Here is a 27,986-nt window from a genome sequence, read left to right as displayed (position 1 = left end):
CCCTCTTTTGTTTTAAAAGGTTCTTGAGTCATAGCTAGCCTTGTTTGTCACCTGCTATTTAGTCACTAATTTTTTGTCACCATCTTGGGTAGCTTATAACAGAATCCACAGGGTCAGTTATAATACTCATTGCCATCTTATGTTCCCTTTAGCTTTATTAAAGGCATGTTATTTACTAGGCTTTAATTTTAGGTTCAATTTTTTCTTTCTGTTTTTAGAATTAAAGATAAATAGAATTTAAAATTCTTTGGTATGAATATTGCAAAAAATAGCAGAAGAATACCCTTAATATAAGTGATTACCAAGTCATCTTCTAGCTAGAATAGAGTTGTTCTTTTGCTGCTAAAATGACTAAATTTTCCCAGAGAGCTGTGCCTTTCACAGTCTCAAATCTACTACTCCTTATCTAAACGGCATTCTAAATTGCAAGAAGGCTTGCAAGAGTGGCTTATATTTCATTATACTATGTAGTTTAAATGTGCTTTATAACATCCATTTAATACAGACCTAGGTTTTAAGCAATACAAAATGAAATTGATCAAAAACAAGTTGAAACTTAAGGATTGAAATAAGAGATGGTAAGCATAATGATTAAGAATTCAAGTCCTTCTTCTGCCAAGGCAATGACCTTGATCTGTTTATTTTGCCTTGCTTTCTCCTCCGCTATGCTGGCTAAGATAATATCTACTTCAGGAACTTGTTATAAGGATAAATGATATAATGAATATGGAGCATGATTGACCCTTGAACAGTGCGCTGAACCACTACGCAGCTGAAAACCCGCATATAACTTTTGACTCCACAAAGCCTTTAACTATTAAATAGCCTACTTTTGACCAGAAGCCTTACCTATGAGATAGCTGATTAACACATATTTTGTATGTTATATGTATTTATAGTGTGTTCTTACAATAAAGTAAGCTAGAGAAAAGAAAATGTTATTAAGGAAATCCTAAGGAAGAGAAAATACATTCACAGGACTGTACTCTAAAAATTCTGCATATAAGTGGACCCACTCAGTTGAAACCCATGCTGTTCAAAGGTCAACTATTTAGCATTATGCCAGACATGTGGTAGGTGCTCTGTAATATTGATGTACACTTATAATAATAAAGGATGTATTTTTCTTACCATCTGATAATTTTTTCTAGAATATGCTATTAAGTAGCAGTAGATAATACTGTGCTTTATAATGTTAACAACATAATATCACACGATTTTACTGAATGAGCAAATTTACTTTTTACAAGAATGTGTTAAATAACTTCCCTGGAACTTTGCCTAGTATTCTTAATGTGGTTTCCTGCAGTGGCTTGATGTATGATGCAGTAATGAGTACAGAATTAGCATATAAAGCCAGGCCATTTTATACCCCTTCTAATTGGCTTACTTAGTCAAGTGCCAAATACTACAATATAAAGGTTCTAGTACATTATCTCTAAAACAGGCAGCAAGGTTCTAGTGGAGTTTCTTTTCTAAGTCTTTCTATTATTTTTTTCAAGATCTTTAATCTGTTAAATCCTGATGACTTTTCTGGTAAAGTCAATGTTTTACTCATCTTTTGTATTCCAGCAGACCTTGCACATAGCAAGTATTTGGCAAACAAAATTACTCAAGAAGAAGAATCAGAGAAAATGATTTGCAACTTAATACGGTGGATTTAATTGGTATTTTCTTTTTTGTAAACACATCTCCAGTCTAGTATTTCTGCCTTTCCTCCTTCTACCCCACTTCTAAGTGCTTCCAGTGCCTGAATACAAGAGCTACTCTTGCTCATTACCAGTGTGTTCTATGAGGCCCTGAATATTGTAATGTACACATATTGAGCCATTTATATACGCCCATTATTTTCCTATTTACTTATGCTTTGGACTCTTGAAATATTTCAATTTGTAGAAACTATGAAGGTTTCTTTTTAATGTACTGATTTAGATTAATATATACATATATAAACATATATTTATATATATAAACATATATATCCTTTAGATTATTAGATTTCTTTTGGCATACTGATTTAGATTAATATATCCTTTAGATTATCATACAATCCAAGTATCCTATTGAAAAATTCTTTAAGAATTAACGGTATTATCTCCCCCTTTGAGATACAGAGAAAATAAGAATGAAAATGTACCCACACATGAGAGGAAAGGAATAGCTAAAAGATTTAAATCTGCCCCAGAGTGTTCTCTTCCCTTTCAAACATCAGCCAGTTATTGTATGTTAAGTGCTGCCATTCTGTCCTTTTCCCCATGGCTGCTGATGAATATTTTCAAGAGGATTTAAAGCATACACACACACACACACACACACACACACACACACACACACAATTGGGGTCCCAGGATGTGCTACATAATATGTGAGACCTAGTACAAAATAAAAACGTCAAGTCCCTCCCTTGTTCAAGAACAGTGGAAAATAAGAGCAGAGCATAATACTAAATGCAGGCCCCTGTGCAACTGCACAGGGCACGTGCCCACATCTGGCCCTGTAGGATTCCCAAGTTCTGGGAGGTGGTCTTCCTCTTGGCACTATGCTTAGCAGCTCTTCAGGGTAAATACTTTCATGATATCTGAGCACTAAGATTTGAACATCAGAGAGAGTAAAGAAATGTGAACTCTCCCATCATGACCATGCAGTATGGTTACTGGTCATTGTAACATGGTCAACAAAGCCATGTAATGAAGAGTAATGAGATAATTCATCCCATGAGTAAGGATTAAGTCCTTTGAAGGTAGAGAAAGCAACCAGGGAAAAATAAGCTTTTATTTAGTATGTTCTTTGGATAGGAGCCATATTAGGCTCTTTTTTTTTTATACATTAACCTGATTTGTCATATAAACCATATAAAGCAATTTTTATTACCCCATTTTCTACAAGAGGAAATTGAGCCTCAAGTGTATAAAATAACTTGCTGACAGTTACACAGCAAGTAACTAGCAGTGTGGTGATTGCCCACATCTGTCTTCATATCAAGCCCGCATTCTTTCCATGGGTATTGGTATCTTGCTGGCTGATGTCTGGCTCTGGAGGCTGATGGCTGCAATAAAAGTGCAGCCTTAAGAAGCAGATGCAAAAAAGAGTGCAATTACGAGGGAAATTTAGTTTCGCAGTTTGTTTGGTGTGAGGAAGCTGAACCCAGCACAGACTGAGAGGCCATGGGCCATGTACAGAATGCAGCAAATAAAAAGAGAGTCCTTATTATCTTGACCAGGCAGAGAGAACTGTCTCCCTTAACAATAGAGCAATGCAGTGGTCACAGAACAAGTGTGACATCTTGGAAATGGATAGAAGAACACACCTTGATTGCTGCAAAATAATGGCTCTTCCCACAATAAAGGTAAAATAATAATAATAATAATAATAAACCAAATGATGGACACCAGGTTTCAGTAAGTACAGCGAGAGTCTGAAGCATCTAAGGGCCAACATATGTGAGGGGAGTATACGCCAAGCTTCATTCACTTCTGTTCCACATTCTTCATGATTTTACCATGTCTAACTCTTAACCATATCATTATGGATGTAACATTTTAAATCTGTTCTGTAAGCAGCATGAATGGATTTATCCTAACCTAAAGTACTGGCTTTCTGTCCTCAATCCAGGCGCTCTAATAAGTGTTAAAGCTCATTTGCTCTTCAGTTTATTCGGCTCGTATTTATTGAGTACCTTATATGTTGTAGGATCTCTCTACCTGCTGTGGGTGGTTGGTAGGGGGAGGGGAGGAAGAGAAGTCAGAGATGAGTAGGACGTGGTTCCTGCCTCCGGAGGGCTTCAGAATGAAATTAGACAATTGCAGACTTCACAGAATGCTGAGAAACCAGTATTGAGAAAGTGGCGAACTTTGCCTGGAGGAGGTAGGAAACTTTATACTAAGGTAACCTTGAGCAGTAAAGTCTAGACAAATAAGTAGGAGGAGTTCACTGAGCAGATTTGGAAGATTCATCTTCCTGGTCATTGACTGGATTTTTTTTAAACTTTTCTGATCATGATCATCGGTGTTTTGGAAATTATTGAGTTCAGTTCAATCCAATGGTTATTATCAAGAACTTTTCAGATTATTAAGCTTGTTTAGAAACAATCTTTGATTTTACGTCTGACAAATCAAATAATAAAATAATAGAAACAAACCCATAACTTTCTTGAATACTTCGATGTTTAGCTCCTATATCCATAATTTAGAATATAGGTGTGTTGTGTGTGTGTGTGTGTATTTTTTCACCTGAATATCTTTCTTATGCAGATTTTATAGACTAAAATGTTAACTACTTCTACTATTTCTTTTATTTTTCCTTGTAAGAAAGTTAAAACAAAACAAAAAGTGATTCATATGTTACAAACAACATGTGTTTACCATAATTTTTTTCTTTCAGTGTAAAACTCTTTCTGGAGTCTGTGACCACATCATATCCCTGTCATCGGATCCTCTGGTTTCACAGTCTGCACACCTAGAAGTGATTCAGCTGGCAAACATCAAACCAAGTGAAGGGCTGGTAAGAGCTACCATGTTTGTCAAAGCCACCATCCATCAGTGGACAGCTAATGATGTAGGCAAAGCGGCGTCCAAATATGGGAATCCATAAATTCTAACGAACTTTGAATATTTTGGTATTTTTTTTTCTAGGGATAAATTAAAGTAGTGGGAGTTTGTCACTATAAGAAGTTTTATGAAGATAAATGAAAATGAAAGAGAATTTAAAATGAGATTTCTAAATTATCTTGTTTACTTTGGTATTAAATTAGCTTTTATTACGTTCTTTCACCCCCTACCAAAGTTCCTTAGGTTTAAAGGAAGTTTAAGAGTTTTATACTAAGAACCAGTGTTACCTGCCCTTGCAAGTAGGTGTTTTGTTTGTTTTGCTTTGGTTTGTTGTGGTTTTAATAGGACTCTTTTCCCTTAGGTTGTGTAAGCTAGACAAACCCGATATTGTTTATAACTCACATCCGTTCTTTCTTACAAGGGTGAGTAAGCAGGTGGGTTTTGCCAAAACCAGGCTGACATCTAGGAGATGTATTTTTTATTATGTAATAATAAAGATAATCATCTTCTATATTTTGTTCACTTGATTAAAAATTGTATTGATTCTAAATTTAACCCAAAGGAGAGTTTTTTCTTTAGTAGGCCTCTAGGAAGAAAGCACATAAAATTAATATTAATGAGAGAGAGGGACAGAAAACAAGAAACTGGCTGGAGAACATCTTACCCACTACACAACCATGGCTTGTTAGTTTGGTGCTACAGTGTTTCTACTTTCTCCCTGTGGATGAATTTTCCTAGGATATAATTATTGATATTTTAGAAAATAGAAATCTTGGAAATAATATAGTTCAGCTAATATTCTTAAAGACCTCTAAACAAGTTTAATATTTATGTGGCTTTTCTTCAATTCCTAACAGTGAATTTTCAGAGTGAGGCCATCTATTCAATAGAGTGACTTTTCTGCTGATACTTGGCAAATTACTTTTTGGTAACTATAGTTTTTCATGCTTTTGTGGCTTTTATCAGTGTTTTCCTAGGAAGATGGAAATCATTATGTCAGCAAGTATGTCATCATCATAGCTTATAAGTGTAATATATAATTTTAATTTTAAGAGCTTATTTTTAGCATTTATAAACTTATTTGAAGTAGTATTTATAATCTTAAATTCTTACTATTCCTTTTGGTTATCTTTACACAGTCCAGTTTCATTTAAAGCGTCTTTCAACCTATAATATTGAAGAGTTTCCTTTCTATATTTCCTTTTTCAGTAGTTATAAAGGAAAGGAAGCTGTCTCAGCATGATTTGTAGAGTGGGAAATTAAGAATTAATATATATTATATTAGACTAGGAGTCAGGACACCTGGATACAAATCACTTACATTAAATATAGCTGTGAGTGTGATCTTGAGGAGGTGGAGGAGTAAATTTAACCTCCTTGGCCTTGCTACTTTCATGTGTAGAATGTTGGGGTCGGGAAGGGAGGGTGGACTAGATCAACCTTAAGGCTTCCTCTAGCTCTGTGAGTCTGTGGTGCTAAGGACAGAATTTGGAGAAAAGAGCCTGATTTTTTCCCCCACTAATTTCCACTGAAATCATGGGAAATAGTAACCATATGAAGTGAGTCAGTACAGTGCTAATTGACGTTATGAAATCTTGACTTGTTTTCAATGAAAGAGGTATAGCCTTGGACATGTCTTTTATTTTTTGAATTTGGAAGGGGTAGATCTGGGTCCAGCCTTTGAAACAGTCGTGATCTTAAAATGCTAATAACCAGATTCAGTTAGTCTGAGAAAGAGCTGGAAAAGAAAATACCTGAGTGCTTACCATTTGTCAAGTATTTTCTCACAACTCTTTAGAGTAGATACTTTCTTATTTTGCAAATGAAAAAATGGATTCACAGATCTTCACCAATTTGCCCTGTGTCACATAGGTAATATACAATAGAGGCAGGGTTAAGTCCAGGTATACCTCCATAAAGTACATCTTAACAAAGCTTGTTCCATTATCCCACATTTAAAGTTGGAATTGCCAAAGGGAAGTGTGAGAGATTTAAGAGGGTAACTTTAAAACTGGAACCACCTAGAGAAATCATTTTTAAAGGACAATTGGCAGCACTTCACTGGGAAAATATTTCCAAGGGAGGAAAAGAAAAACATTTCAACCAAAATGTTGAAAATAAATAAAAAGTGAAATAAAGGGCTCCTGTGTGGCTCAGTTGGTTAAACATCTGCCTTCGGCTCAGGTCATGATCCCAGGGTCCTGGGATCAAGCCCCACATCGGGCTCCCTGCTCGGCGGGAAGCCTGCTTCTCCCTCTCCCACTCCCCCTGCTCGTGTTCCCTCTCTCGCTGTGTCTCTCTCTGTCAAATAAATAAATAAAATCTTTAAAAAAGTGAAATAAAAACTATTTCTTGTGATTCATGTTAAAGAGATGCCTAAATAGAAATTTTTATGATTTATTCAAGGAATCATTTTAAAAATCAGATACCATTAAGCAAGTTTACTCAGTCATATTTGAAATAAATAGATCTGAGGATTTTGGTAATATTTAGCATGTGCTTAGCCATAGGAAATGTCTAAATGGTAAATGAAGGAAAGAAAGGTGGGAGAATACCAAGCTTTAAGGAAGTTTAATTAGCTGCAGAAGGTTTCTGCGAGTTTCAAAACAACATCTTTCATAGGCAAAAGGTAATTGCTTGGTTCTTCCACTGATAAACTGGATAGATTGTTCATCAGCTTTCTACCTAATTAGTAAAATCCCCTAGGATTTCTTAGTTTTGAGAGTTCTAAGCATTATAACGAATGATGGGAAATGTACTTGTTATGATTAAATATGCAACTAGCTTCTAAAATGCTTTTAAACAACGATGATTAGCAGAAAATTAAAGGAGGGAGAATGAGAGCTATTGGAACATATCAAAACTAGATCAGAACCAAGAGATGAGTTGAACAGAGAGGAAGGGGCTTGGGGGGACATCCTTGGGGAAGCCTCTTGGCCTCAGAGAGCTCTTTTGCTATTAGACACTTAGATTATCCTCAAATATGCCTTATTCTATTGACTTGACTGTAAGGTTGCTTTGGCTCCATTGGTTAACTGACATTTGGAGACCAAGTGAAGCAAATGTCATTTTGGCAAGCTAAGCAGGAAAGAGGGAGCTGTTCAAGTCAGCTCCAGAATTAATTAATTGTTTAAAGAAAAAAGAAGAAAGAAGGAAGAATAAAGGTTTTGATGAAATGGAAGACCAGATTTGTCTCAGTTCCAGAAAAAGAACCATTTGAATTACATGTCCTGCTGTTTGACCCTTTCTCAGAGATGAACAAGTGATCAGCTGTAGTTCTGCGGACTCTTCATTATTTGGAAGATGGTTAATTTGAAACCTCATCCAAGCAACTTGCTTCTTTTACTTTCTTTGGGTACCTGACTTTTTTGGCCATTTTTCTCATTAATACTACCAGAGGGAAATAAAAAGAATGAAGTCAGTTTTGATTATTAAAAGCATTTACAAGTGGCTTATTAAGGTTAAAAATGAAAATATTGAATAAAACAATATCTTCGTTCTTTGGCAGTTTTAAAATTGCTTCTGTGAGGTTACTAGAATTGAATTCTGTATACATAGTTAGATCCTCCTTTATTTAAGCATTTTAAAAATATTTTTATCCATCTGAAAAAATTACCTTTAATGTCATATAGCATTTAATTATATGTAAATAATGATGAGATTTTCTTCCTTTAAATAACAGATACCTGCTTTAGCTTACAGTTGCCACTTTTGAGGTTCCTGGTGTGTGTAATAATTGCACACAAATTTTATTTCCAGAGGCACAACTAGATTATGTCCATGAGTTTTTATTATCTCCATGACTATATTGCCTTTTCTAAACATTTATCTTAGGATATTAGACTTTCTCTATGACCTAATCATTAATGAGACTATTTAGAGCTCTTGTCAAATATCTGAATTCATAATCAGTAATACGCAGTGTTGAAAGAAATGTAGAGAGAAACATAATCAACTTCTGCCTACCACTTTCAGAGGAGATGGGGCAATAAAATAAATTTGTAAAATAGGAGACCCAGTTACTCTTTATAACCACATTGCACATAGTACATGTGTGCTAAACAGGTCTCAGTCTTTTAGCATAGATGTTAAACAGCGAATAGTTGACTTTAATACCTACAGTTGCCAAATATTATGTTATAATAAGAAAAGTGAAGGTGCACAACTGTCCTATTAATAAATCGATAAATCAGGAGCCTAGTGGTTAAAAGTGTAGTCTGGAGTCAGACTGCTTAGGCTTGAAACCTGGCCTCACCACCTTGGGCAGACTCCCCAGCTTCTCTGTGCCTCAGTTTCTTTATCTCTAAAACGGAAGTAATGAGGGGCCTCTGGGTGGCTCAGTTGGTTAAGCGTCTGCCTTCGGCTCAGGTCATGATCCCAGAGTCTCAGGATCCAGCCCTGCATCAGGCTCCCCGCTCAGCAGGGAGTCTGCTTCTCCCTCTGACCCTCCCCCCTCTCGTGCTCTTGCTCTCTCAAATAAATAAATAAAATATTTAAAAAAAATAAAACAGGAGTAATGATAGTTTATACCACATTGGCTATTGTGAAGTAAAACAGTCCCTGGTACATTGTAACCAGTAGCTTTCCGTGATGATGGTGATAGAGAATGATAAGTGATGGCTGTTTTGTATGTCCAAGTAATATATACTGTTTCTTTCCCTGTCTTTTCCCACTTTATTCTCTCACAGTCCTTCACAGTCCTGAGACAAAATTTAGTGTTTAGCTCTAACAAATATATTTTGAGAGTCTTTATTAATCTATTGTAATTTTGTTAATTCCTGGAGGAAGATGATGACAAGGATCTTGTCCTCCTCTAAGTTCTATAATGGCATCATTATATTTACCCTCCCATAAATAATGGGATAAGTATGAACTTAAAAAGTAAGTATGCTGTACACTTGTCACCAGTGTAGGGTTGAATATTACCACATGGTCATAGGCAACAACAGCTGCCAATTTCTTAATTTCTATATGTACTTCCGTTGAGGTTATTTATTTTATATGAAATAATGAAGTTGCATTTAAAATACTAGAGTTCACAGGTAAATGAACACCTTTTAAATCACATTCATTTTCTTTCATGTTAGTGATCCAGGCTTATCCATTTTTGGAACAGGTACCAACATTTTAGACATAAGACATTACTGAAATGACTGCAGAATTCACACCTACCCAGTTTTTTAATAGTACCACCCCATGAACTTTACTGCTTCTTGTTTTTATTTCTTACTTATTTCCAATGAAATACATGTACATTCAGTTATCTAAATATGTAATTAACCTAAAGGTATGGGAAATTAACATTGTAGTAATTGTCTATATAAGTGCTAAAATTAATGCTTTTCTGAAATAATATTGTTGGTTATTGTTAAGTCCATTATATTTTAGACTTTGAGTTCATTAAAATTCATATTTTTTATTTTTTAATCAATATTTTGAAATGCAAGGCAGTTGTGTAAGTAAAACTTGGGTAATTTTTTCCCAGAGAAAAGTAACAATCTTCCTTAGAGAGGAAGAAAAATCTTTTTTTCCCCATCCTTTTTTTTTACTTAAATGAAAATATTTTAACATTTACAATGTGAATATATTCTTGTGATTTTTTCCCTTTCAAGTTCTCCCACTGTCCATAATTTAAAGTTTTTGTTTGCTCATAAAGCTGACATAATTTCAGGATTTCTAGATAATCTTTAAAATGTAATAAAGCATTTTCTAAAATGGCTTTATTTAAACGGGAAATGGAATCTTACCCTTTTTGTTAGCAGGAGGGCTTGCCACACATTACCTCTTAATTATTGATATAGAAGTGTTGGATATAATTATTAAAACTTCATCAATGAAAATAAAGGCAGGAAAGACAGGATTTCACAAAAGAGATGGAGAAAAAGTTTACATTAACAATATTTTATCACTGTCTCTAGTTAGTTGTAGTTGAAGTGGCTCTATAGAAAACTACTCTTTGTTGTGTAATATGTATCAACTATAATACGCTAATAACCAATATTTGAATTTCCCATTATTACTTTTATTTTGCCACAGAACAAATAGTAAGGACTGTTGGGGGAGTGAGGTGCATTCTTTCTTCAAGAATATTGAATTACCATGCTACATTTTATAAGTTTCACAGGCAATTTACTTATCAAGTAGTTATTTGATTAAGTTGGGGACAGGCTTCTTCGGGCAAACTCTAGAAACCAGAACATTCAGATAGGAATTTTTTACTAGTTTAAAGTTGGCATTATTGAATATGGAATCATGGAGTATGTGGCAATTTGATAGGATAATTTTTTGTAAATGATTGTGTAATATACTTGAAAACATTCCAGTCGCTTCACTTTTTTTTTTTTTTGATGCTGTCTTTTTCTAGGGTATGTATATTAAATCAACATATGATGGCCTCCATGTAATTACTGGAACTACAGAAAATGTAAGTATTATAACATTTCGGATTATAGGGTGTTTTTCTTTTTATTGTTAAACAACATATATCTCACGTAATTGAGGTTGACTTCTGAGGACATGAACAGATTAAGAGGAAAAAACTAAAAGGACACATTGGGTTAGTAAGTGTTGGTTTGGGAAGAATTTCAATCATTTTATTTAGTTTAGAGTAACTATTTACTCAGAGTAAATCAGATGTTTTCTGTTCACAGCCAGAGATTTGTCTTTGTTAAGTATTTTCTGGTTTATGACAAGTTACTGTGACATCTAAAAGAATCCACTTCCATCTGTCAAATAGTTTAGTTATGTTAAGAAACTTATATAAGAAAGAAACATCAGATAATTCAGGCTTTCTGAATATGCATTATAATTCAGCTTAATTCAGTGAGGAGACAGCATGGTATAGCTCACTGGTTTTCACAGTGAGGTCCCTCCCTGGATCAGCAGCACCAGCTTCCCTTGGCAACTTGTTAGAGATACATATTCTTGCCCCCCCCACCAGCACTACTGAATCAGAAATTCTGGAGACCAGCCTGTTTCTTAATAAGAGATTTTGTTTTTTATTTTTGGGTTTTTTTTAAAGATTTTATTTATTTATTTGAGAGAGAAAGCATATACACAAGAGAGAGCACAAGCAGGGGGAGCAGCAGAGGGAGAGAGAGAAGCAGGCTCCCCACTGAGCAGGGAGCCTGATGTGGGGCTCAAACCCAGGATGCTGGGACCATGACCCAAGCCAAAGGCAGATGCCCAACCAACTGAGCCACCCAGGTGCCCCAAGAGATTTTGTTTTAACAGGTAATTCTAAGACATGCTGAAGTTTGAGAACCACTGCAAGCAGTGGGTCAGAGTCCCTAGGCCTAGGACCTACAATTAGTTCTGCATCTTAATGGCAGTGTAATTTTTGGCAAGTCACTCACCCTGCCATTGCTTTAGTTTCCTCAACTATAAACTGGAAATATTACATGCACTACATACCTCACTAGGTTGATGTGAAAATAAGTAATAAATGTGAAAGGCTCTGCAATAAAGAGCTACAGAAATGTAAAGTGATTGTGTTGAGCCTGAACATGATCACTAAAATAGATTTGAATCGTATAATAAATCATTATTCCTCCATTTGGTTGACCCAGACTTCCATCTCACTCTTAAGCAGGTGCTGAGCTTTGAATTTTTTTTTTCTTTTCGAAATTCTGACCAATTACATGTTTATGCTGTGTTCCTTCAAAGAAGACTGGGGTGGAGTTAGTTGATTTCAAGTTGTCATAGATCTCAATATTTTACCGGCATTTTCTTTTAAAAAAAATCAACATTCTTTTCATCTAATTCACTTAGTACTTTAATCATTTATTGCTTTTTTCCCACTAACTTCTCTTGGTTTCTTGAGAATAGTGAAATACGTAATATACATTGCAGTTGGATTGCTATACTGGCTTCACATTTGGTATTAAATATGGGGTTAGAAATATCAGTAATATGCATATTGTCAACCAATTAAAATTTTTAAAGCAGTGAAATACTGTAAATGATACTCCTATCACTGATTCATCATTCTCATTTGTTTGTACATTCCCCCAATCATTCATTTATTCATTTGTTCTTGTAACAAACTTTTGTTTCATGTCTGCTATGTTCCAGGCATGGGGCTAGGTATTGAAGGAATTTTTAAACTAAACTAGTTTGCTGTTCCTAAGGAATGCAACTAGGGGTTTATGTGTGTAAACAGGCACTGAAATTTGTGTAGACAAAGGAAAGAACCATAAATGCTGCCAATGAAACTAGAGAAATAATCACAAATGATTTTGAGCTATATCTTGAAGAATTTATAGAAATGCATCTCTGTATTGTCTGGGGTCTATAAAAAAGTGGAGTACTATGTACTGTTCATATTAATTACTCAGTAATATTTGATAAATGGGTGAGTGATCAAAGAAAGATTGATTCTATGAATAGTTTAGATATGAACCATATATTAATGGCTTATCATTTAATTCTTTATTCTTGAAAATGTTTTACTATTTTTGGTATCCTCAGTCATTTATCATTAGTAGATCTCTGTTGAGTCTTAGTAAATCTGCTCACTAAAGTGGTTAAGTTATTTTGCTTTGCTCTGCCCTAGTTTCTTAGTTTTCTTTTAGGTAAAATGAGAAGTTCAGACAAAATGATCTCTAGGGTCCCATTTAACACTGAAAGTCTATAATTTATATGACTTATTCCCTTTTTTACTTATCTGGGAAAGAAGTTGTCTCAGTTTCTTTCAATTTTATATACCAACTATCATTTTCTTTTACACCATGATTAGAACCATTGGCTTGATATTTTTCTTCTATACTCTCCTTTAAAAAGATCAATTGTAAGCCAGACAGCACAGGGACAGCCCTATTATAGTAATGATTTACACACTTTTCAGAATTGTTGCATGGTACTTATCTGCTTTGATAATATACCTACCTCCTAAAGGTGCTGTGAATAAAAATACATTGTTTTCTTGTTATGATACCATTCTGAGGGTTGAGTTCATATCTTAGATGAACTACCCTCTTAAGAGTATACTTGTGTTATTATTTGAGTAACTGGAATTCTCTGGAATATTATCTTACCTTGAATTCTGACCTATGATAGATCATTCTTTTGTGAATTTCAAAATTTGTTGGATAGAGGTTAATATTGTTTCAAGACTTGTTTTGAAATAATTGGAAATTGGAAATGAATGAAAAATAAACTGGAAATCATTTTTTAAAGTAAATCCTACTGTCTATTATTAGTTATCTGTAGAGTGCAAACAATATATTAAACACTAGTAGTCATTTTTGTTTAATTTTTTCAAGATTAAATAATTTCTTGATCTAAAGAGGTGAACTTATTGTAGTATTTCCAGGGAAAAGAAATGAGTGATAAAATTTATGTTCTTTATCATTTCCATTATGTTAAATTTAGTCACCTGCAGATCGGTGCAAGAAAATCCATGCTGGCGATGAAGTGATTCAAGTTAATCATCAGACTGTGGTATGTATAATTACCTTATGAGTCAGTGGGAGGAAATAATATAAAGATTTGCTAAAGCTTTAAAAGGATATCAATGAAATAAAAACTCCTGTTTGTGTACAAAATGATTGAATAGCCTTTTTTCAGATAGCTGAATCAGTATTCTTAATTATTTGACAGAAGATAAGGCATAGTTTTTAAAAAACCATAGTTTTAATACCAGACTTGGAAATACTCGTGTTGGCTAAGGTTAGATATGCATTTCTATATAGACAGGTGCAGGTTAATGCCATATACCCCATGACCTGAGATAATAATTTTGGGCTAAAAATTAAAGTGATGATGCACACAAATTCAACCTTTTCCGGATAAAACTTTTAAGTTTTACTTCACAAACTATGAAATTTCCTAGTAGGTATGTTTTGTAAGGGCATACGTTCATTCATCTGCTTTAACATTGATTTGTTCACTGAAGTTTCTAGTAGATTGGTTTATTTTAAATGTTGATTTTTTAAACAAATTTAAAAATTAATAGCCAAATTGGCTCTTCATTTCCCAAAAGAAGACTACAGTTTTTGTTTTAAAACTGTTGCACGTAACTAAATAAGTTCATAAAATTTTCTTGCTCTGTGAACCTCATGAATCCCTTTCTAGGCTAAGATCTTGACAGTGGCATTTTTGTGTCTAGGGTAGACTTCCAAGGGCTGTTTTCTTTAATGTTAGTTTTAGAAAATGAACATCATATAATTTTCACTCTGGGCTGTTTTCTGTCTCAGCTGATTTACTTTCTTCTTCTATATCTGCCAAAATAAAGTATATTCTCTAAAACAAATGAAGTGAAAATCTGATTATTAATATAATAAACTTCATTTGCAAAAAATGTGGAGGTTTTTTCTGATAAATATTCTACTTATAGCTCACTAATCCTTCAGAGTGAATAATTATTACCTATTGTACCTTTTAACTAAATTTGTTTTTGCCTGTTCTAGTCATAGAAGAAACTATTAAAAGGAAAGTCTGTATTTTGGGGATAAGAAGACTGGTGTGAAAAACTCCAGTCTTTCTCACTGATTCTGGTATGAAGGCAGAAGATATTTCATCTTTGGCTTTGAGTAAACTGAGAACTTTATGATATTGTGGAGAGGCTCCTGAACACTGATAATTAAAATTACACTGTTTCTTCAATGAGTTCATTAACTAAGTGAATAAAAATTAATGAAAGTTTAAAAAAATTAAACGTATAGGTGTTAGGTTAATAATAATTAATGCAGAATTCTGGTCATCAGCAAAGCCTTTCCACACTATGACAGTTTTGATAATGAGAAAGTTGTCATTACTAGAAACTATACAAAGTGTTTGTCCTAACTTAAGTTTCTTGTCCCCTAGGAAGAGGATTTGGGCAGTGGGATAAAGCAGCTGCTTCAGTAGACAGGCAGCTTCTCCCTCTTGTAATGTTCATGCTGCCTCCATTTTTGCATGTGATCTGAACAAATATGACATCTGTTCAATAGTTGGACCAATTTCCAGTTGGTCAATTCTAAGTGGGTGGAATTAGTCTCTAATGAAAAATAAAATTGTTTAAAGGATACTCTTTGTGGGGCAAAGATTTTGATGTTGACCAAATGAATACGAAAGTCTTTAAGGGACTACAAGTGAACTGATAAAATCTATATAGATTGATGATACTTAAATACTGTGAGAATGTATAAATACATCTTTGCATCACAGGAATATTCTAAAATATTGAAAGTGACCCAGAATGATGGTTGGGGGAACTTGCTTCCAGTTTTTGCTCTGAAATTGGCTTTTGACTTTAAGGGAATCATAGTAACTAAGCATCAGTTTACCTTTTTATAATAATAACCATAGCCAACGTTTACTGAGTTCTTACAGTGTGCTAAGCATCATGTTAAGTACTTTACATATTTTATGTCATTTACTACTTAAAATAATTATACAAAAAAGGTATATGTGGAAATTGAGACTCAGAATGATTAACTCGCCTGCAACTCAAAGCTCTCTGACTCCAAGGCCTTCAGTTTTATACTACCTCCCCAAACTCAAATTATAAAATTATCAAGCAAAAGGAGAAGAATTCTAATGATCATGTAAGTAAAACTCACGATTCAGTGAGAGATTAAGGGGGAGGGGGGCCAAGGGTAAGAGAAGAGGAAAGGAAGTGAGAATTTACATAACCAAAGCAGTGAATCAGCTGGAGTGAAATTAGAAATGGGTTAGAAATTTAACTTTATTGCTACTTCCTCACTCCTTTCCTTCAGATATATATGTAAAACACCTATCACAATGCCAGGCACACATTAAGAGCTCAATAAAAATTAACTTTCCAACCTACCTTCCTCCCTTTTACCTGCAACAACTCTTGGGCCAGTTGGAGTCTGGTGTCTCGGCAGAATGCTACTAGAACCTACAAATTGATTTTGGATGATAACAGAGACATTCTCTGACAGGAGAATATGTTGAATTCCCTAAAAGTAGCCTTCCTTAATAATGTGATCAATTACCAGATTGTCTTCTTTGTGTTCAAATGAGAGGCCTATTTGTGTAAGAATGGCTCATTTTATTAAATGCAGCCTAGTCTGCTCTTTCTTGCTGTTGCCTCCTTTTTGGTCTGTACAGTGCTTTTAACTTCTTACTAGACAATATACAGAGGTGATGAAATGGAAATTATCTGGGTTTTGTTACTATAAAAGGTTTGGTAGGTAGATAAATGAGTTGAAACAAGTATAAATTATTTGTAGTCTACAATTGCTCCTTCTGTCCCTCCATTAATTACCAGAGACATTAGGGGTTGGTTATGATATAATAATTACATTAAGGAGTGGCCTAATACATTTGAAATACTTAATATTATTTTTTAATCCAGTAATTAATTGACCAGAATAGCAAGATAATTGCCAATACTGTTCTATACCAATTTAGATTCAATAATGAAGAGTAATGTTCAGTCTTATGTTTTGATTGTTATTAGCCCAGTTAGTATTTTTCTGTAATTCTAAAATTTCCTACTGCTAAAGGTAGTAATATACAATATAAAATCTGACAAACTTTTCTTATTTTAAAATACATAGAAAAGCATCTTGAAATTTTTCCCTAGGGGTCTGAGAAAGTTGAATGATTCACAGATGAATTCAAATACTATTTTTTTGAAATTGCTAGTATGGTATATCTTCAAGATGTCCAATTAGATGTATGTATTTTCTAGTTTGCTCTCTTTTTAAAAAGTATATTTTCTTATTTGAAATGAAACTGGAAATTTTATGTCCTTTTTCATATTGCTATATTCTTTATTATAAATGGCTTTTAAGCTTTTCAAATCAACATACTTCTGTGGCTGAGAAACTGTGGCTGCCAGGTAGGAAGAAGAAAAAATCATGAACATCCAAGCAAAGCAGACTGAGTCCTATTGCATGTCTTCCCTGCCAGTGAAGATCCAACTCCTCAAAGCTGCTGGAATCTCCCAAGATTTTTTCCACTTCATCTGCCACTACATCCCTCTCTCTGGGAGATACCTCGGCATAGTTTGAACCAGCAACTCTGCCCTCATGATGCACTTTTAACACGTTTTTTTTAGCTGATGAGACTACTTATAGTTATTAAATCTATTGAGGCATATTCCTAATGAATCTGTTAAATTTTGTTAATACTGTTTTTGGTGTGTAAGTGTTTTAAAGATTCTATCCATACTAAAAACAGATATTTTCTTAGGAATATCAGTTAAAAGGAGTGGGGTATGTGGTGGTTGAATGCAGCATTTGGAAAATTTCCTTTCATTTTGTGTAAATATTAAAACATATTCACTATTATTTTGAAAGGTCTTCTGGAACCTGGTGACTACATTCTTGCATGAAATGGTTTAATATATGTTGCTATAAAGGCTACTGGAGTGGAAAATAGCTAGGTTGGGAGAGTCAAAAAGATAGATTACAGCAAATAGTTAGGATGTAGGACATTGATTAGTGAGAAATGGAAGATGAGTACTATAAGCTAGTGTTTTTTATTACCCACCAAATGGTAAACATTGCTCAACAAGACTTACAGGTGGTGGCAGTGGGGGCTGGGGAAAGGGAACATATTAAAGGACTACTGAGTCATCTGAAAAAGTCATTCTAACTTCATTTATATAATTCTCAAAGGTGTCTTCCTTATTCTCTCTTATTCTCACCTCTAGTCTCTCCGTTTTGATTTTGTCCTCACCGTCTTGTTCCTTTAACCCCAGAACAGGAGAGTGCTGTTTACAAGGGAAACCAGCATCATCAGAATGGATACAGAATGTGGTGACCCATTAAAGCCCAGCTCTCCCCTCTCCTCCCCTCCCTCTCACCCTACGGCCCAGTCCCTGAACTTCAGCAGGAAGGAGTGGCTTATTGAATGGAATCAATACCATGATATTGACTAACACCAGATGTTCCCTTTCTTTCTCTCTCTGTCTTTTTAAATTTACTAAATTGTTGTCTTTATTTTTAAGGTTTTTTTTCTCCTTTCCTTTACCATTCTCATCACTTCTCACTTGACTGTTTCTCCTCCATTCTTCATCTTGTTCACTTTTTTATTCTTGCCTATTTTCTTTTGTTCTTTCTTCTCAAATGAGAAAGTATTTATCTTATAATTCCTTATGCCCAAAATATTGAAAACTGAGACCTCAAAAGGCAGTTTTTCTGGTATACCTCACATCTTATTCCTGTAAACCCAAGATGTTGCTGGAGTACAGAGGTTGAATATATTAGCATGGCATTTAACATATTGCTTAATGAATGACTATGAAAATACCATAAAATAACCCTATTAGGGTTCTAAGTAATTGGTATTCTAAAACAGGAAGGGAATTGTTCTCTTTTGGAAGGAAAAAAAATCATGAAGAGTTATTTATCAAAAATTAAAGGAAACAATGCATCATAGATATCAACCATTCATAGTAATACTTTATTTCAGGTTCTGCCTTATATAGTAGGTAGTTTATGAAATTAATATAGGTTTTTTTCTTCTATTTTGCATTAAACATTGTAGATTTGATGAGAATGTGTGGAAACTGGTTTCGAAGTGCTACATATTGATATAAATTATAAAATTTATTTTGCCTAGAGAAATCAATTCATTACTTTATTATCCAATATAATATTTTGTGAGTTTTCTATTACCAACTGAAATTTGTTACATTAAGTCTTTATATAAAGGAGATAAGTTGTATGATGCCTTAATAATGGTAAATTGCTATTAACCAATTTATTTTTTCGGCAGATTTCTACATCCTGACTTATTTCTTTCTTAATTCTATACTTCTTACTAGCTTCACCAGGAAAACGTAATTGCCTTTGAAAATGGTTACTCCCAATATATTTTTATTAGTAGTATATATATATCTTTTGGTATCAATAGACAGTTAATATGATCTAGTTATTTTACATGGAATTTTATAAGTTTTTTTTATAAGTGATTATTTTGTATATTTCAAATGTATCTATTGGCTGATGTTCTTACCTGCTTTGGCTTATTAAGTGTGCAACTCACTTGCAAATCAGTATCAATAGCTGCAGCCCTTTTCCTACCTGTATGGAAAAGGCAAAAAGTCAGCCAGTCACAATTACCTAACATACTTTCTGTCTGTGGGGTGGGCAATTAGTAGATAATAGTTAACTGTCTGAAAAAGATAAAAATTATTGCATGAAAGGGAAACATGTTAGAGCACCATAACACAGGAAATTCAAGAGATAATGATAACAATCTCAAATTCTTTTTAGGTTATTTAGCCCTAGGATTCAAATATAGGCCTCATCCTCTAAATTAATATTCTGATCAGCCTGGTGGCTGAAACTTTAGGTAATGTAACCAATTACTTTTACATTTCTCTCATCTTATTACCCTAATACTGGACAATAAAGAATTTTTTTAAATTGAAACAAATGGCTGAGAGAGTTCAGTATGGCCCCATTTGGAGCTGACACTGAGTTACCTTTTTTGTCTGAGTTGTTGGATTTCTGGTAAAATGATTTCTAAAGATAACTGCTACAGTGAAAGTATTTTTAGCCATTATGGAAGTTCTTAATTTTTTATTAATAAAGACTTAGAATGCTGTTTATTTAGCTATATATATACATATATACACATGCTTTGGTTTTGTTTTGATACATATAGACATCTATTGCAGTATTTGCTTATATTTTCAAGTAAACATGTCTGTTAAATGCCTGACAGTAAATGATATTCATAGCAAAAGTACATTTTTAAGCATGTCACCTTTTGAATAGCAAGGTTTGGGTTACTTTTAATTATTTTTTCCATTTGGAGTCCCAAATTAAATTTAAGCATGGTTTTTCATAAGTACAGATGTTTTCTTTATTCTTCCTCAGAATTCTTTTAAGTAGGAGCTATAGATTTTTTAGATAACAGTGCTTTGTTTCATCCTTTAGTTTTGTTGACTAAGACTCTTTTTTATTTTAAGATGTGTATTTCCAGTATCTTTGCAAGAACAGAAATGAAGTATAGGAAGGAATGGCTGAAATATAATAATTTCCTAATCTGTAAACACAAAATTGTTTTAAAATTTAACCCATGTGAATATCTTTGAAACTTTTAGTTAAAAACCTGTATTATTATGGTTCTTTTCAAATATGTCCTTAATTTTGGGGGGGATGAGGTTCTGTTGTATGACCAAAGATTCTCCCCAAAAGCCTGTAATGTGATTGTCTTCTTCCTCCATCTTTCACTAGCAGAGGCTTTCAAATTCGCTCAATTTTATGTTTTGGGATGAAATAAAAATAACATTGGCTTTGATTCAGTTTTCTATAGCATATACAAATGTAAACCATTAAGCTTCCAAAATAAACCTCTGGCCTTCAGAGACCACAACATTACCAAATACCACATGGAAATGGAAGAAGGGAAAGAGAGCTGTATGCTCACAATGCCTAACTACCCACAGTTTTTTAATCAGCGGGTCACAGAAGCAGAGACACCAGTGATAGAAAGGCTGCAGTTAGGATATGTGATAGATAACAGGAGATGATGCAAGTAACAGGATATGCAAATGTGTCACTTTGGGTGAAAACTCTGTGGGTGAGTCGTAAAACATAAAGGAAAAAAATGATGACTGTTTTCTTCCTCCCATGAGCTTCCCCATGAGCCAATCAAGAAATTCTGATGTAGCTCTACAGAACTTGTTGGTTATGGAGGAAAAGACTCTAGGGAGGGGGTGTGCAATAGGTAAAAGTTACTAGTTTACTGTATTCCTCAAGTTGGCTTTCTGTCTTGGACTACTTGTTCGTTCTATAGCAGTGAGAGAAGTGCTTTCTCTTTATAGTACACACGTTGTATATATGACTCTCTGAAATTCACATGAAAATACTAAGTACAAAAACATACATGTAAATCAAATTATGAACAACTCAGCATGGTCCAAGCTTTAGAGTAAAATTAAGCCACATAAAAAACAAATGCCTTAAAAAACAAATGCCTTGGCATCCTCTACCTTCACTGGATAAGTGCCTTTTAAAGTTAAGGAGGATGTGAGATGAAGAGTCGTTCAGTGAGTAAAGATGTAAAATTATGCGGGTTTTCCCCTAATGAAAATAAAACTTTTCATTTCCATATTCCTTCTTTTCAAATGCTTGTTCCTTTTCTCTTCCCCAAGATTACCTTTTCTAAACTAATGTTTGTAAAAATATCAATACTAAGGTTTTATATAAAATAGTTACACCTTAGGGCATTTCTGAATACTGTGAATTACCTATTTAAATTACTTCATGCTAGAATTTAATATCATTTTTTTGTGTGTGTAGTTACTTAACCAAATGTATGCCTTTCAGCTTATATTCGCTTATATTTGAACCATGGGCAAATCTCTGTTTCTACTCAGTAAGTAAATGGAAGAGCAGAATTAGGATATCTCCAAATATATTATAATTTAATATTGTAAGACCTTCTCATTAATATTTTGTGAAAAAAATAAATAGGTGAAGGCGAAGTTTCTATATTGGTACTCAGCGTTTATAGTTCTCGGATCTTTGAAAGATACTGTATATCAAAATTCATTACTTCTGAAATGTTTATAAATATGACATTTCCTCCACATAGCTTGTTTTGCTAAAGAAAGAGGCAGTCACAGATATAAAATGTTGGATTTATTAGGTATATCAGTATCTTTTTAGTAATGCGAAGGAACAGAACACTATAATAAATCTCTCAGCAACAAAAGATTTGTAAAGACAGAATGTCATTAGTCACAGCATGGTGGGTTGTGTATTAAATTAAGTCTCTAAAGTACTTTTAAAAAGAGTAGAAGGACATTTGGGTATAGCATGGCTCATGTCATCAGACATTCATATAGGCACACCTCAAGTCTCTTTGAAATTTCCTTTGTGAAGAGGTGTAATTTATACATTACAGCCTGTGGGTAAGAGTGTGTGTATACACAGGAGCATGTATAAATGTTAATGAATCTGTTGCTTTGTCTTGTGAAGGTTAATAACTTTAAAAATAGTTTAAGAAATGTCCTATCTTCCTGTCTAGGTATAGAGATATTTTCTTGTAACTCCAAATACAACTGTGACAAAGGTAAAGAAGTTCTGGGTTGATAGGCTTAAATTCTTACCTTTATACTTACTTTAACTTTGGCTTCTTGGGACCATAGGGTAGAGTTTCTTTTTATATGGTGGTCAAATAATTCACCAAGTGTTCAGGAATCAGATAGGCTAGGGATGTCCTAAAGGGATCAGAGACTATTTCCTCCCACTGTGTACCAAGAGGAAAGGAAGCCACTCATCTCTTCAGCACCAACCCCAAAGCCTCTTGTGCACCTAATCTGGGCAACTCATTGTCCAGGGACCTGCCACTTATGTTGCCCTTCACCCAAGGAATTACAAGCCCCATCTACAAGAAAGCAGAACCTCTGGCTTTTAACATTTGGGATACCTTAAAGATTTTCTTGGGAAATTTAATCTGGTTTGTGTTGTATGTAAAATACATTTCAGTGTGCAGGTTGGCAATTACATCTAAACTAGTAATATGACTTGCCATTGCTTAGAGACGCTGGCTTGTGCTGCTTTGGACAGGAAGATAATATTAGCAGTTCAGCATATGTGAAAATACATATTATCTATAACTAATAACACAGAATTTGTATAAGGTGCATATGGTGATTTTTAAAAGATTCATTCACCTGTAAACTTAATATGAATGAAATATTCTAATAAACGTTGAGAAGGAGAAACTTGGACTACTTACAACCACTTTAAAAGTTTTCTGGTAAAAAAAAAACCTTCTTAAAACTGTTTATATAATGTGTATGATAAAGCAAAATCTTTCTATGACAAACAAGAACTTTATCCACTGTTATATTCCTTTTCATAATCACATCACTATGACTTTAGGTCTGGAGTATGCAAGATGCAAATACTACTTTTTTCATATGTTCATTTATAAGAAAGTTTATTTGGTAAATTTAGGGTAAAGAATATCTGTTAGAGCTTTAGTATCATCAATTATATGCATTTAGAGAAAAATTTAATACATCTTGGTTTTACAGACTAAACTAAACTCCTCTTGGAGTTTCCTGTCTCTGAAATGCTTTAATTCTCATGTCACCGTATGATGTTACTAGTAGTCAAGTTTTTAAAGGTAATTAAGTGTCTACCATTTGTAAAGCACCTTATTGATTGCAAGTATATCCAGACAAATAAGACTCTTTTTCTTCTCAAAACAAACAAACAAACAAAAAAACCTCAAAATCCTGTTTTGTGAGGTAGCTGGAGAGGAGGCGGGGTGAGGAAAAATATATAACTTTAATTAGAGGCAGTATGTGAAAAAATGTCACTAGAGAGAGACAGTGTGCTATGAGATTCACATGAAGAAAACAGGGTTCTAGATGTTGAGAGGCTTTATGATGTCAGCCATTCGTATGATGGATATTGCACTTACAGTGAACCTTTATGGATAGGTAAGATTTTGTAGGTGGGAGAAAAGTTACAAGCAGAAGGAAGAGTGCTTTTGCAGAGACATGGCCGAGGAAAAAAATAGTGTTGAGGAGAGTGTATACTTAAGTTGTTTTTTGTTTTTTTTTTTACTTGACAGAGAGAGCACAAGCAGAGGGAGAGAGAGGGAGAAGCAGGTTCCCTGCTGAGCAAGGAGCCCGATGTGGGACTCAATCCCAGGACCCTGGGATTATGGGCTGGGCTGAAGGCAGCCACTTAACCGACTGAGCCACTCAGGCATCCCGGAGAGTGTATACTTAAATCCACCACCTCTTCGAACCATATAGAACTGAAAGTTCTCAAAACAGTGATACTTTTTCTCACGCCTTTCTCCACTCCCTCAAACTCCACATCCTCTTAAACTGTTGACCTCCTAAGAAACTCAGCTTATGCCAATAGGAAGCCTTTCCTCAACCTGCAAAGATGGGGTAGATGCCCATTTCAGGGACTCCCATTGAATCCTCTATTGACCCTATATTGAGGTTCTTCTCTTGATTGTAAATGTTTCCCACTGCTCATTATGCTCTTTAACAAGGCTCAGGCTGATGTATGCACCATTACATGCATACTACATGGAAGGTACATGATAGATAAACTGACTGTAAAGTTATTATAGTCTTAAAAACATTAAGCACCTAAAATATTCTGGACACAGGTGAGTCACTGCCTTCAAGAGGCTCATCGTGTGTGTAGTACAGCAGTTCTCAAAATGTGGTTCCCAGACCGGTAGCCTCAGCACCACTTGGGAACTTGTTTTAAAAATGCAAATTCCACCTCAGACCTACTGGATCAAAAACTGAGGGTTAAAACACAGCAATCTGTTTTAACAAGCTTTACAGGTGATTCTAACGCATGCTAAAGTTTGAGAAGCACATTAAAGTGAAATAAAGTCTAGACAGCTGTGGCCATATTGACGCAGGAGCTATTTGAGGAAGTGATTCTTTAGTTGGGCCTTCAGAGAGCTTTTCAAAGGTTTATAAGGGAAAAACACTTTCTCACTGTAGCAATATTTCGGAGTTACAAAAGACTAGAGGCAAAAAAACAGTTTGGACTCTAAGTCTAGCAATCAGGTAAAGCAAGCCAGAACTAAGGCAGTAAGAAGAGATATTAGTTGCTAGGATCTATTCTTTAGGACAAGTGGATTAAAAAGAGGGGAAGTGGTCGTAGGTGACCCCATGCTCCAAATTTGAGATGATGATGGGGAACTTTTTTTTACTGATGTTGAATGAGAGCAGGGAGATAATGAGTTTTATTTTCAAAATGTTACATTCATTAGAATTACCAATAGGATATCTAGAGGGTGGGGCATGCTTGCTCTCGTAATGCTTTGTGCTTTAGAATCGAACAGACTTGAATATGAATTCTGGCTTCGCCACTTAACTAAATTTGTAATGTTGGCTGAGAAAACTTAGAATCTCCTTTTGCTTCAGTTTCTTCACATGTGAAACGGGTTTAATAGTTTCCCTCATACAGATGTTAAGAATGAAAATACAAAGCAACCTAATATAGTTATGAAGGATATAGCATAGTGAATTATTGTTGCTAGATTATTCAATAGCTATTAGTATGGATGAATTGAACTGTTGGAAGTATGCCACTAGAGTTCTTCTAGGAAGCAGGGATGATGAGTTTTGAGAGGCATATACACAAAGTTGGTAGTGGAAGCTTTGGGAAGAGAAGAGGCCATTGTAAGAAGACAGCATGCAATTTTAGAAAGGAGTCTAACAGCCTAGGGTAAACACCTGCATTTATCGGTTGTGAGGAGGAAGAAAAGATGGAGAACACAGCAATCCGAGATGTACCAGGACCTAATCTGCTGTTGTATGATCTATTGGCATTTTCCTACCCATTCTGCGTATTACAGTTGGAATGTATCCTGACTTTGGAAATCTGTTGTAATCATTTAGCCTCTGCAAGAATATTGAAACATCTCTTTTGGTATTGAGCTCACTATTTCACAAGTCGGCTGATTCCTTTTTGGATGTCTTTGATTATTAGACTATTTTTCTTCACATGTATCCTTAACCTATTATCTCTTGAAATTTTGTACCTTATTTAATTCCTTTCTGTATTAGTGGATTAGCCTCTTATGTTAGCCACCACTAGGATCCCTTCTTCCTTCCTTCAAATCTCCCTCTACTACTACAGAAAAGATTTTATTGCAGCCAATGTAAAGAATACTTGAGAATTATTTTTTAAAGTTACTTTTATATCCTTACATGGTTTCTAATTTGCGTCTCTCACACGGTATTTTAAAAATATAGCCAGCAACAAAAGGAAAAATGGAAAGCTGATCTTGGAAAATGATTATTTTACTTATTTTCACATGACGTCCTAACTCACATACTTGCCTCTTTTTATCACACCAACTGCCCATATCCCCCTATAATCTGTCAACCATAAGTATCTCAATAACAGTTAAAGAGAAAAGTTAATTTCAAGAATTCACTACACTTTATTATATGGCTGAAGATATGTTAGGATATCACAAAACCAAAGCTGGGAATCATTTTTCCTGGAGCTTTAGTACCATGTCACATTTGCCCTCGAATAGAACATGGTACAACCCAATAAATGGATACATTTGTTAAGAATTATATATAGTAGACAAGGTAGAAACTAATGAAGAAATGAACCAAATTAGAGAGTTTGAGATGAGTCTAAGGAAAAGGACAATTTAAATGAGAGACATGAGGTTTGGTTGCTGTTTAGGAGTGTACAAGCCCTGGATTGGACTGATACAGCTAAAACCTACCTCTGTTACTGAGAAAAATGTCACACACAGGCTGTGAATTGCTCAGCCAGCTTCATTCTCATTCAGTAATTAATATGTGGACCTGATTTAACACTTAAATTATCTACTGAAATCATTCACTGAACCAAAATCAACAGAATATAGTTCTTATTAAGCACAGCTGAGTAATAAATTTTTTTGCTAATCATCTGAAAGTATAATTAACAGAGAAGATGTAATTCCCCCATCACCACCTTTTACTGTTTTAAATAGTGTTGTCTTTCTAGTTCTATACTTTTTGTGGAAATTGTCCCTGCATAACAAACAGTCCTCATTAAGTAATTCATAAAATTAATGATTTTCTAACGAATATCACTATTCATGGACTAAGTCCATTTATTTTCTTGATTTTGTTGTTTATAAGAATAACATGTTTATCACTTAAAGTTCAGGAAATAGAAGTATAAAGAAGAAAATATATACTGTAGTCCTTACTCATCCCTTTAATGTAACCACTGTTCATGATGTTGTATATCTCTATCATTTCTATATTTATATAAAATTTTTTACAAAGGTAGAGTTGAGTTACATTTGCTATTTTGGGACTTCCCTTTTTTCCACACAACAATTTTTATATCCCTTACTAATGGACATTTACATAATGTACAGTTTTTGGTTGGTTTAAACAGTACTGTGACACACATGTTGCACATTTATTTCTGCTTTTATCCAAATCATTTCCTTATGATAGTGGAAGTAGAATTGGGGAATCAAAGGTACATAACTTTATATGGGTCTTCATGGATATTTGCTTACTTTTGTTTAGAATATTGCTAATGCTGTCAGTGAGAGCGGGAAGGCTGATTGATAAATAGTAAAACTTGTGTTGCATGTGAGTGTTGGATCACTAAATTCTACACCTGAAACTAATATTACACGGTATGGTAACTAACTGGAATTTGAATAAAAACTTGAAAAAAAGAAAACTGAAAAAAATAGTAAAATTATATACTTTTCTGCCATTAAGTAACATTCAGCTATAAAATTAAAATCTAACCAAATTACTATTTTCTCATCAAAAAACAATTTTACTTTCTCATGAAAAACAATTCTGTTTTTGGGATTGCATATTCAGATAGGGCATAAAGTGTGAAAGAACAGGATAAATCAAATTGCATTGAACACGATAGAGGAAAACACCATCTAGCCTTTGAAATTCTCAACTAGTCACAATGATCGTATCAGAAAAAAATGGAAAGAAATTGGTAGATAGAAATGTGTAATTGTTGAGAATACATAGGC

General features: G+C 34.3%; 1 protein-coding gene across 4 annotated transcripts in view; it reads left to right on the top strand.

Annotated features, from left to right (window-relative positions):
* CNKSR2 (connector enhancer of kinase suppressor of Ras 2) overlaps window positions 1–27,986 on the top strand; it is a 275,956-nt gene that overhangs the window by 131,437 nt on the left and 116,533 nt on the right. For all 4 annotated transcript variants that reach the window (XM_028122619.1, XM_028122618.1, XM_028122617.1 and 1 more), the window contains exons 6-8: window positions 4,381–4,500; window positions 10,912–10,971; window positions 13,920–13,988. In XM_028122619.1, the coding sequence (XP_027978420.1) occupies window positions 4,381–4,500; window positions 10,912–10,971; window positions 13,920–13,988 (249 nt within the window). The remainder of the gene's footprint in view (window positions 1–4,380; window positions 4,501–10,911; window positions 10,972–13,919; window positions 13,989–27,986) is intronic.

This window comes from Eumetopias jubatus, unplaced genomic scaffold, assembly GCF_037043125.1.
Source record: "Eumetopias jubatus isolate StellerSeaLion01/CBP00866 unplaced genomic scaffold, mEumJub1_p1.0 scaffold_11, whole genome shotgun sequence".
Classification (NCBI taxonomy): domain Eukaryota; kingdom Metazoa; phylum Chordata; class Mammalia; order Carnivora; family Otariidae; genus Eumetopias; species Eumetopias jubatus.
This window is presented reverse-complemented; position numbering and strand designations above follow the sequence as displayed.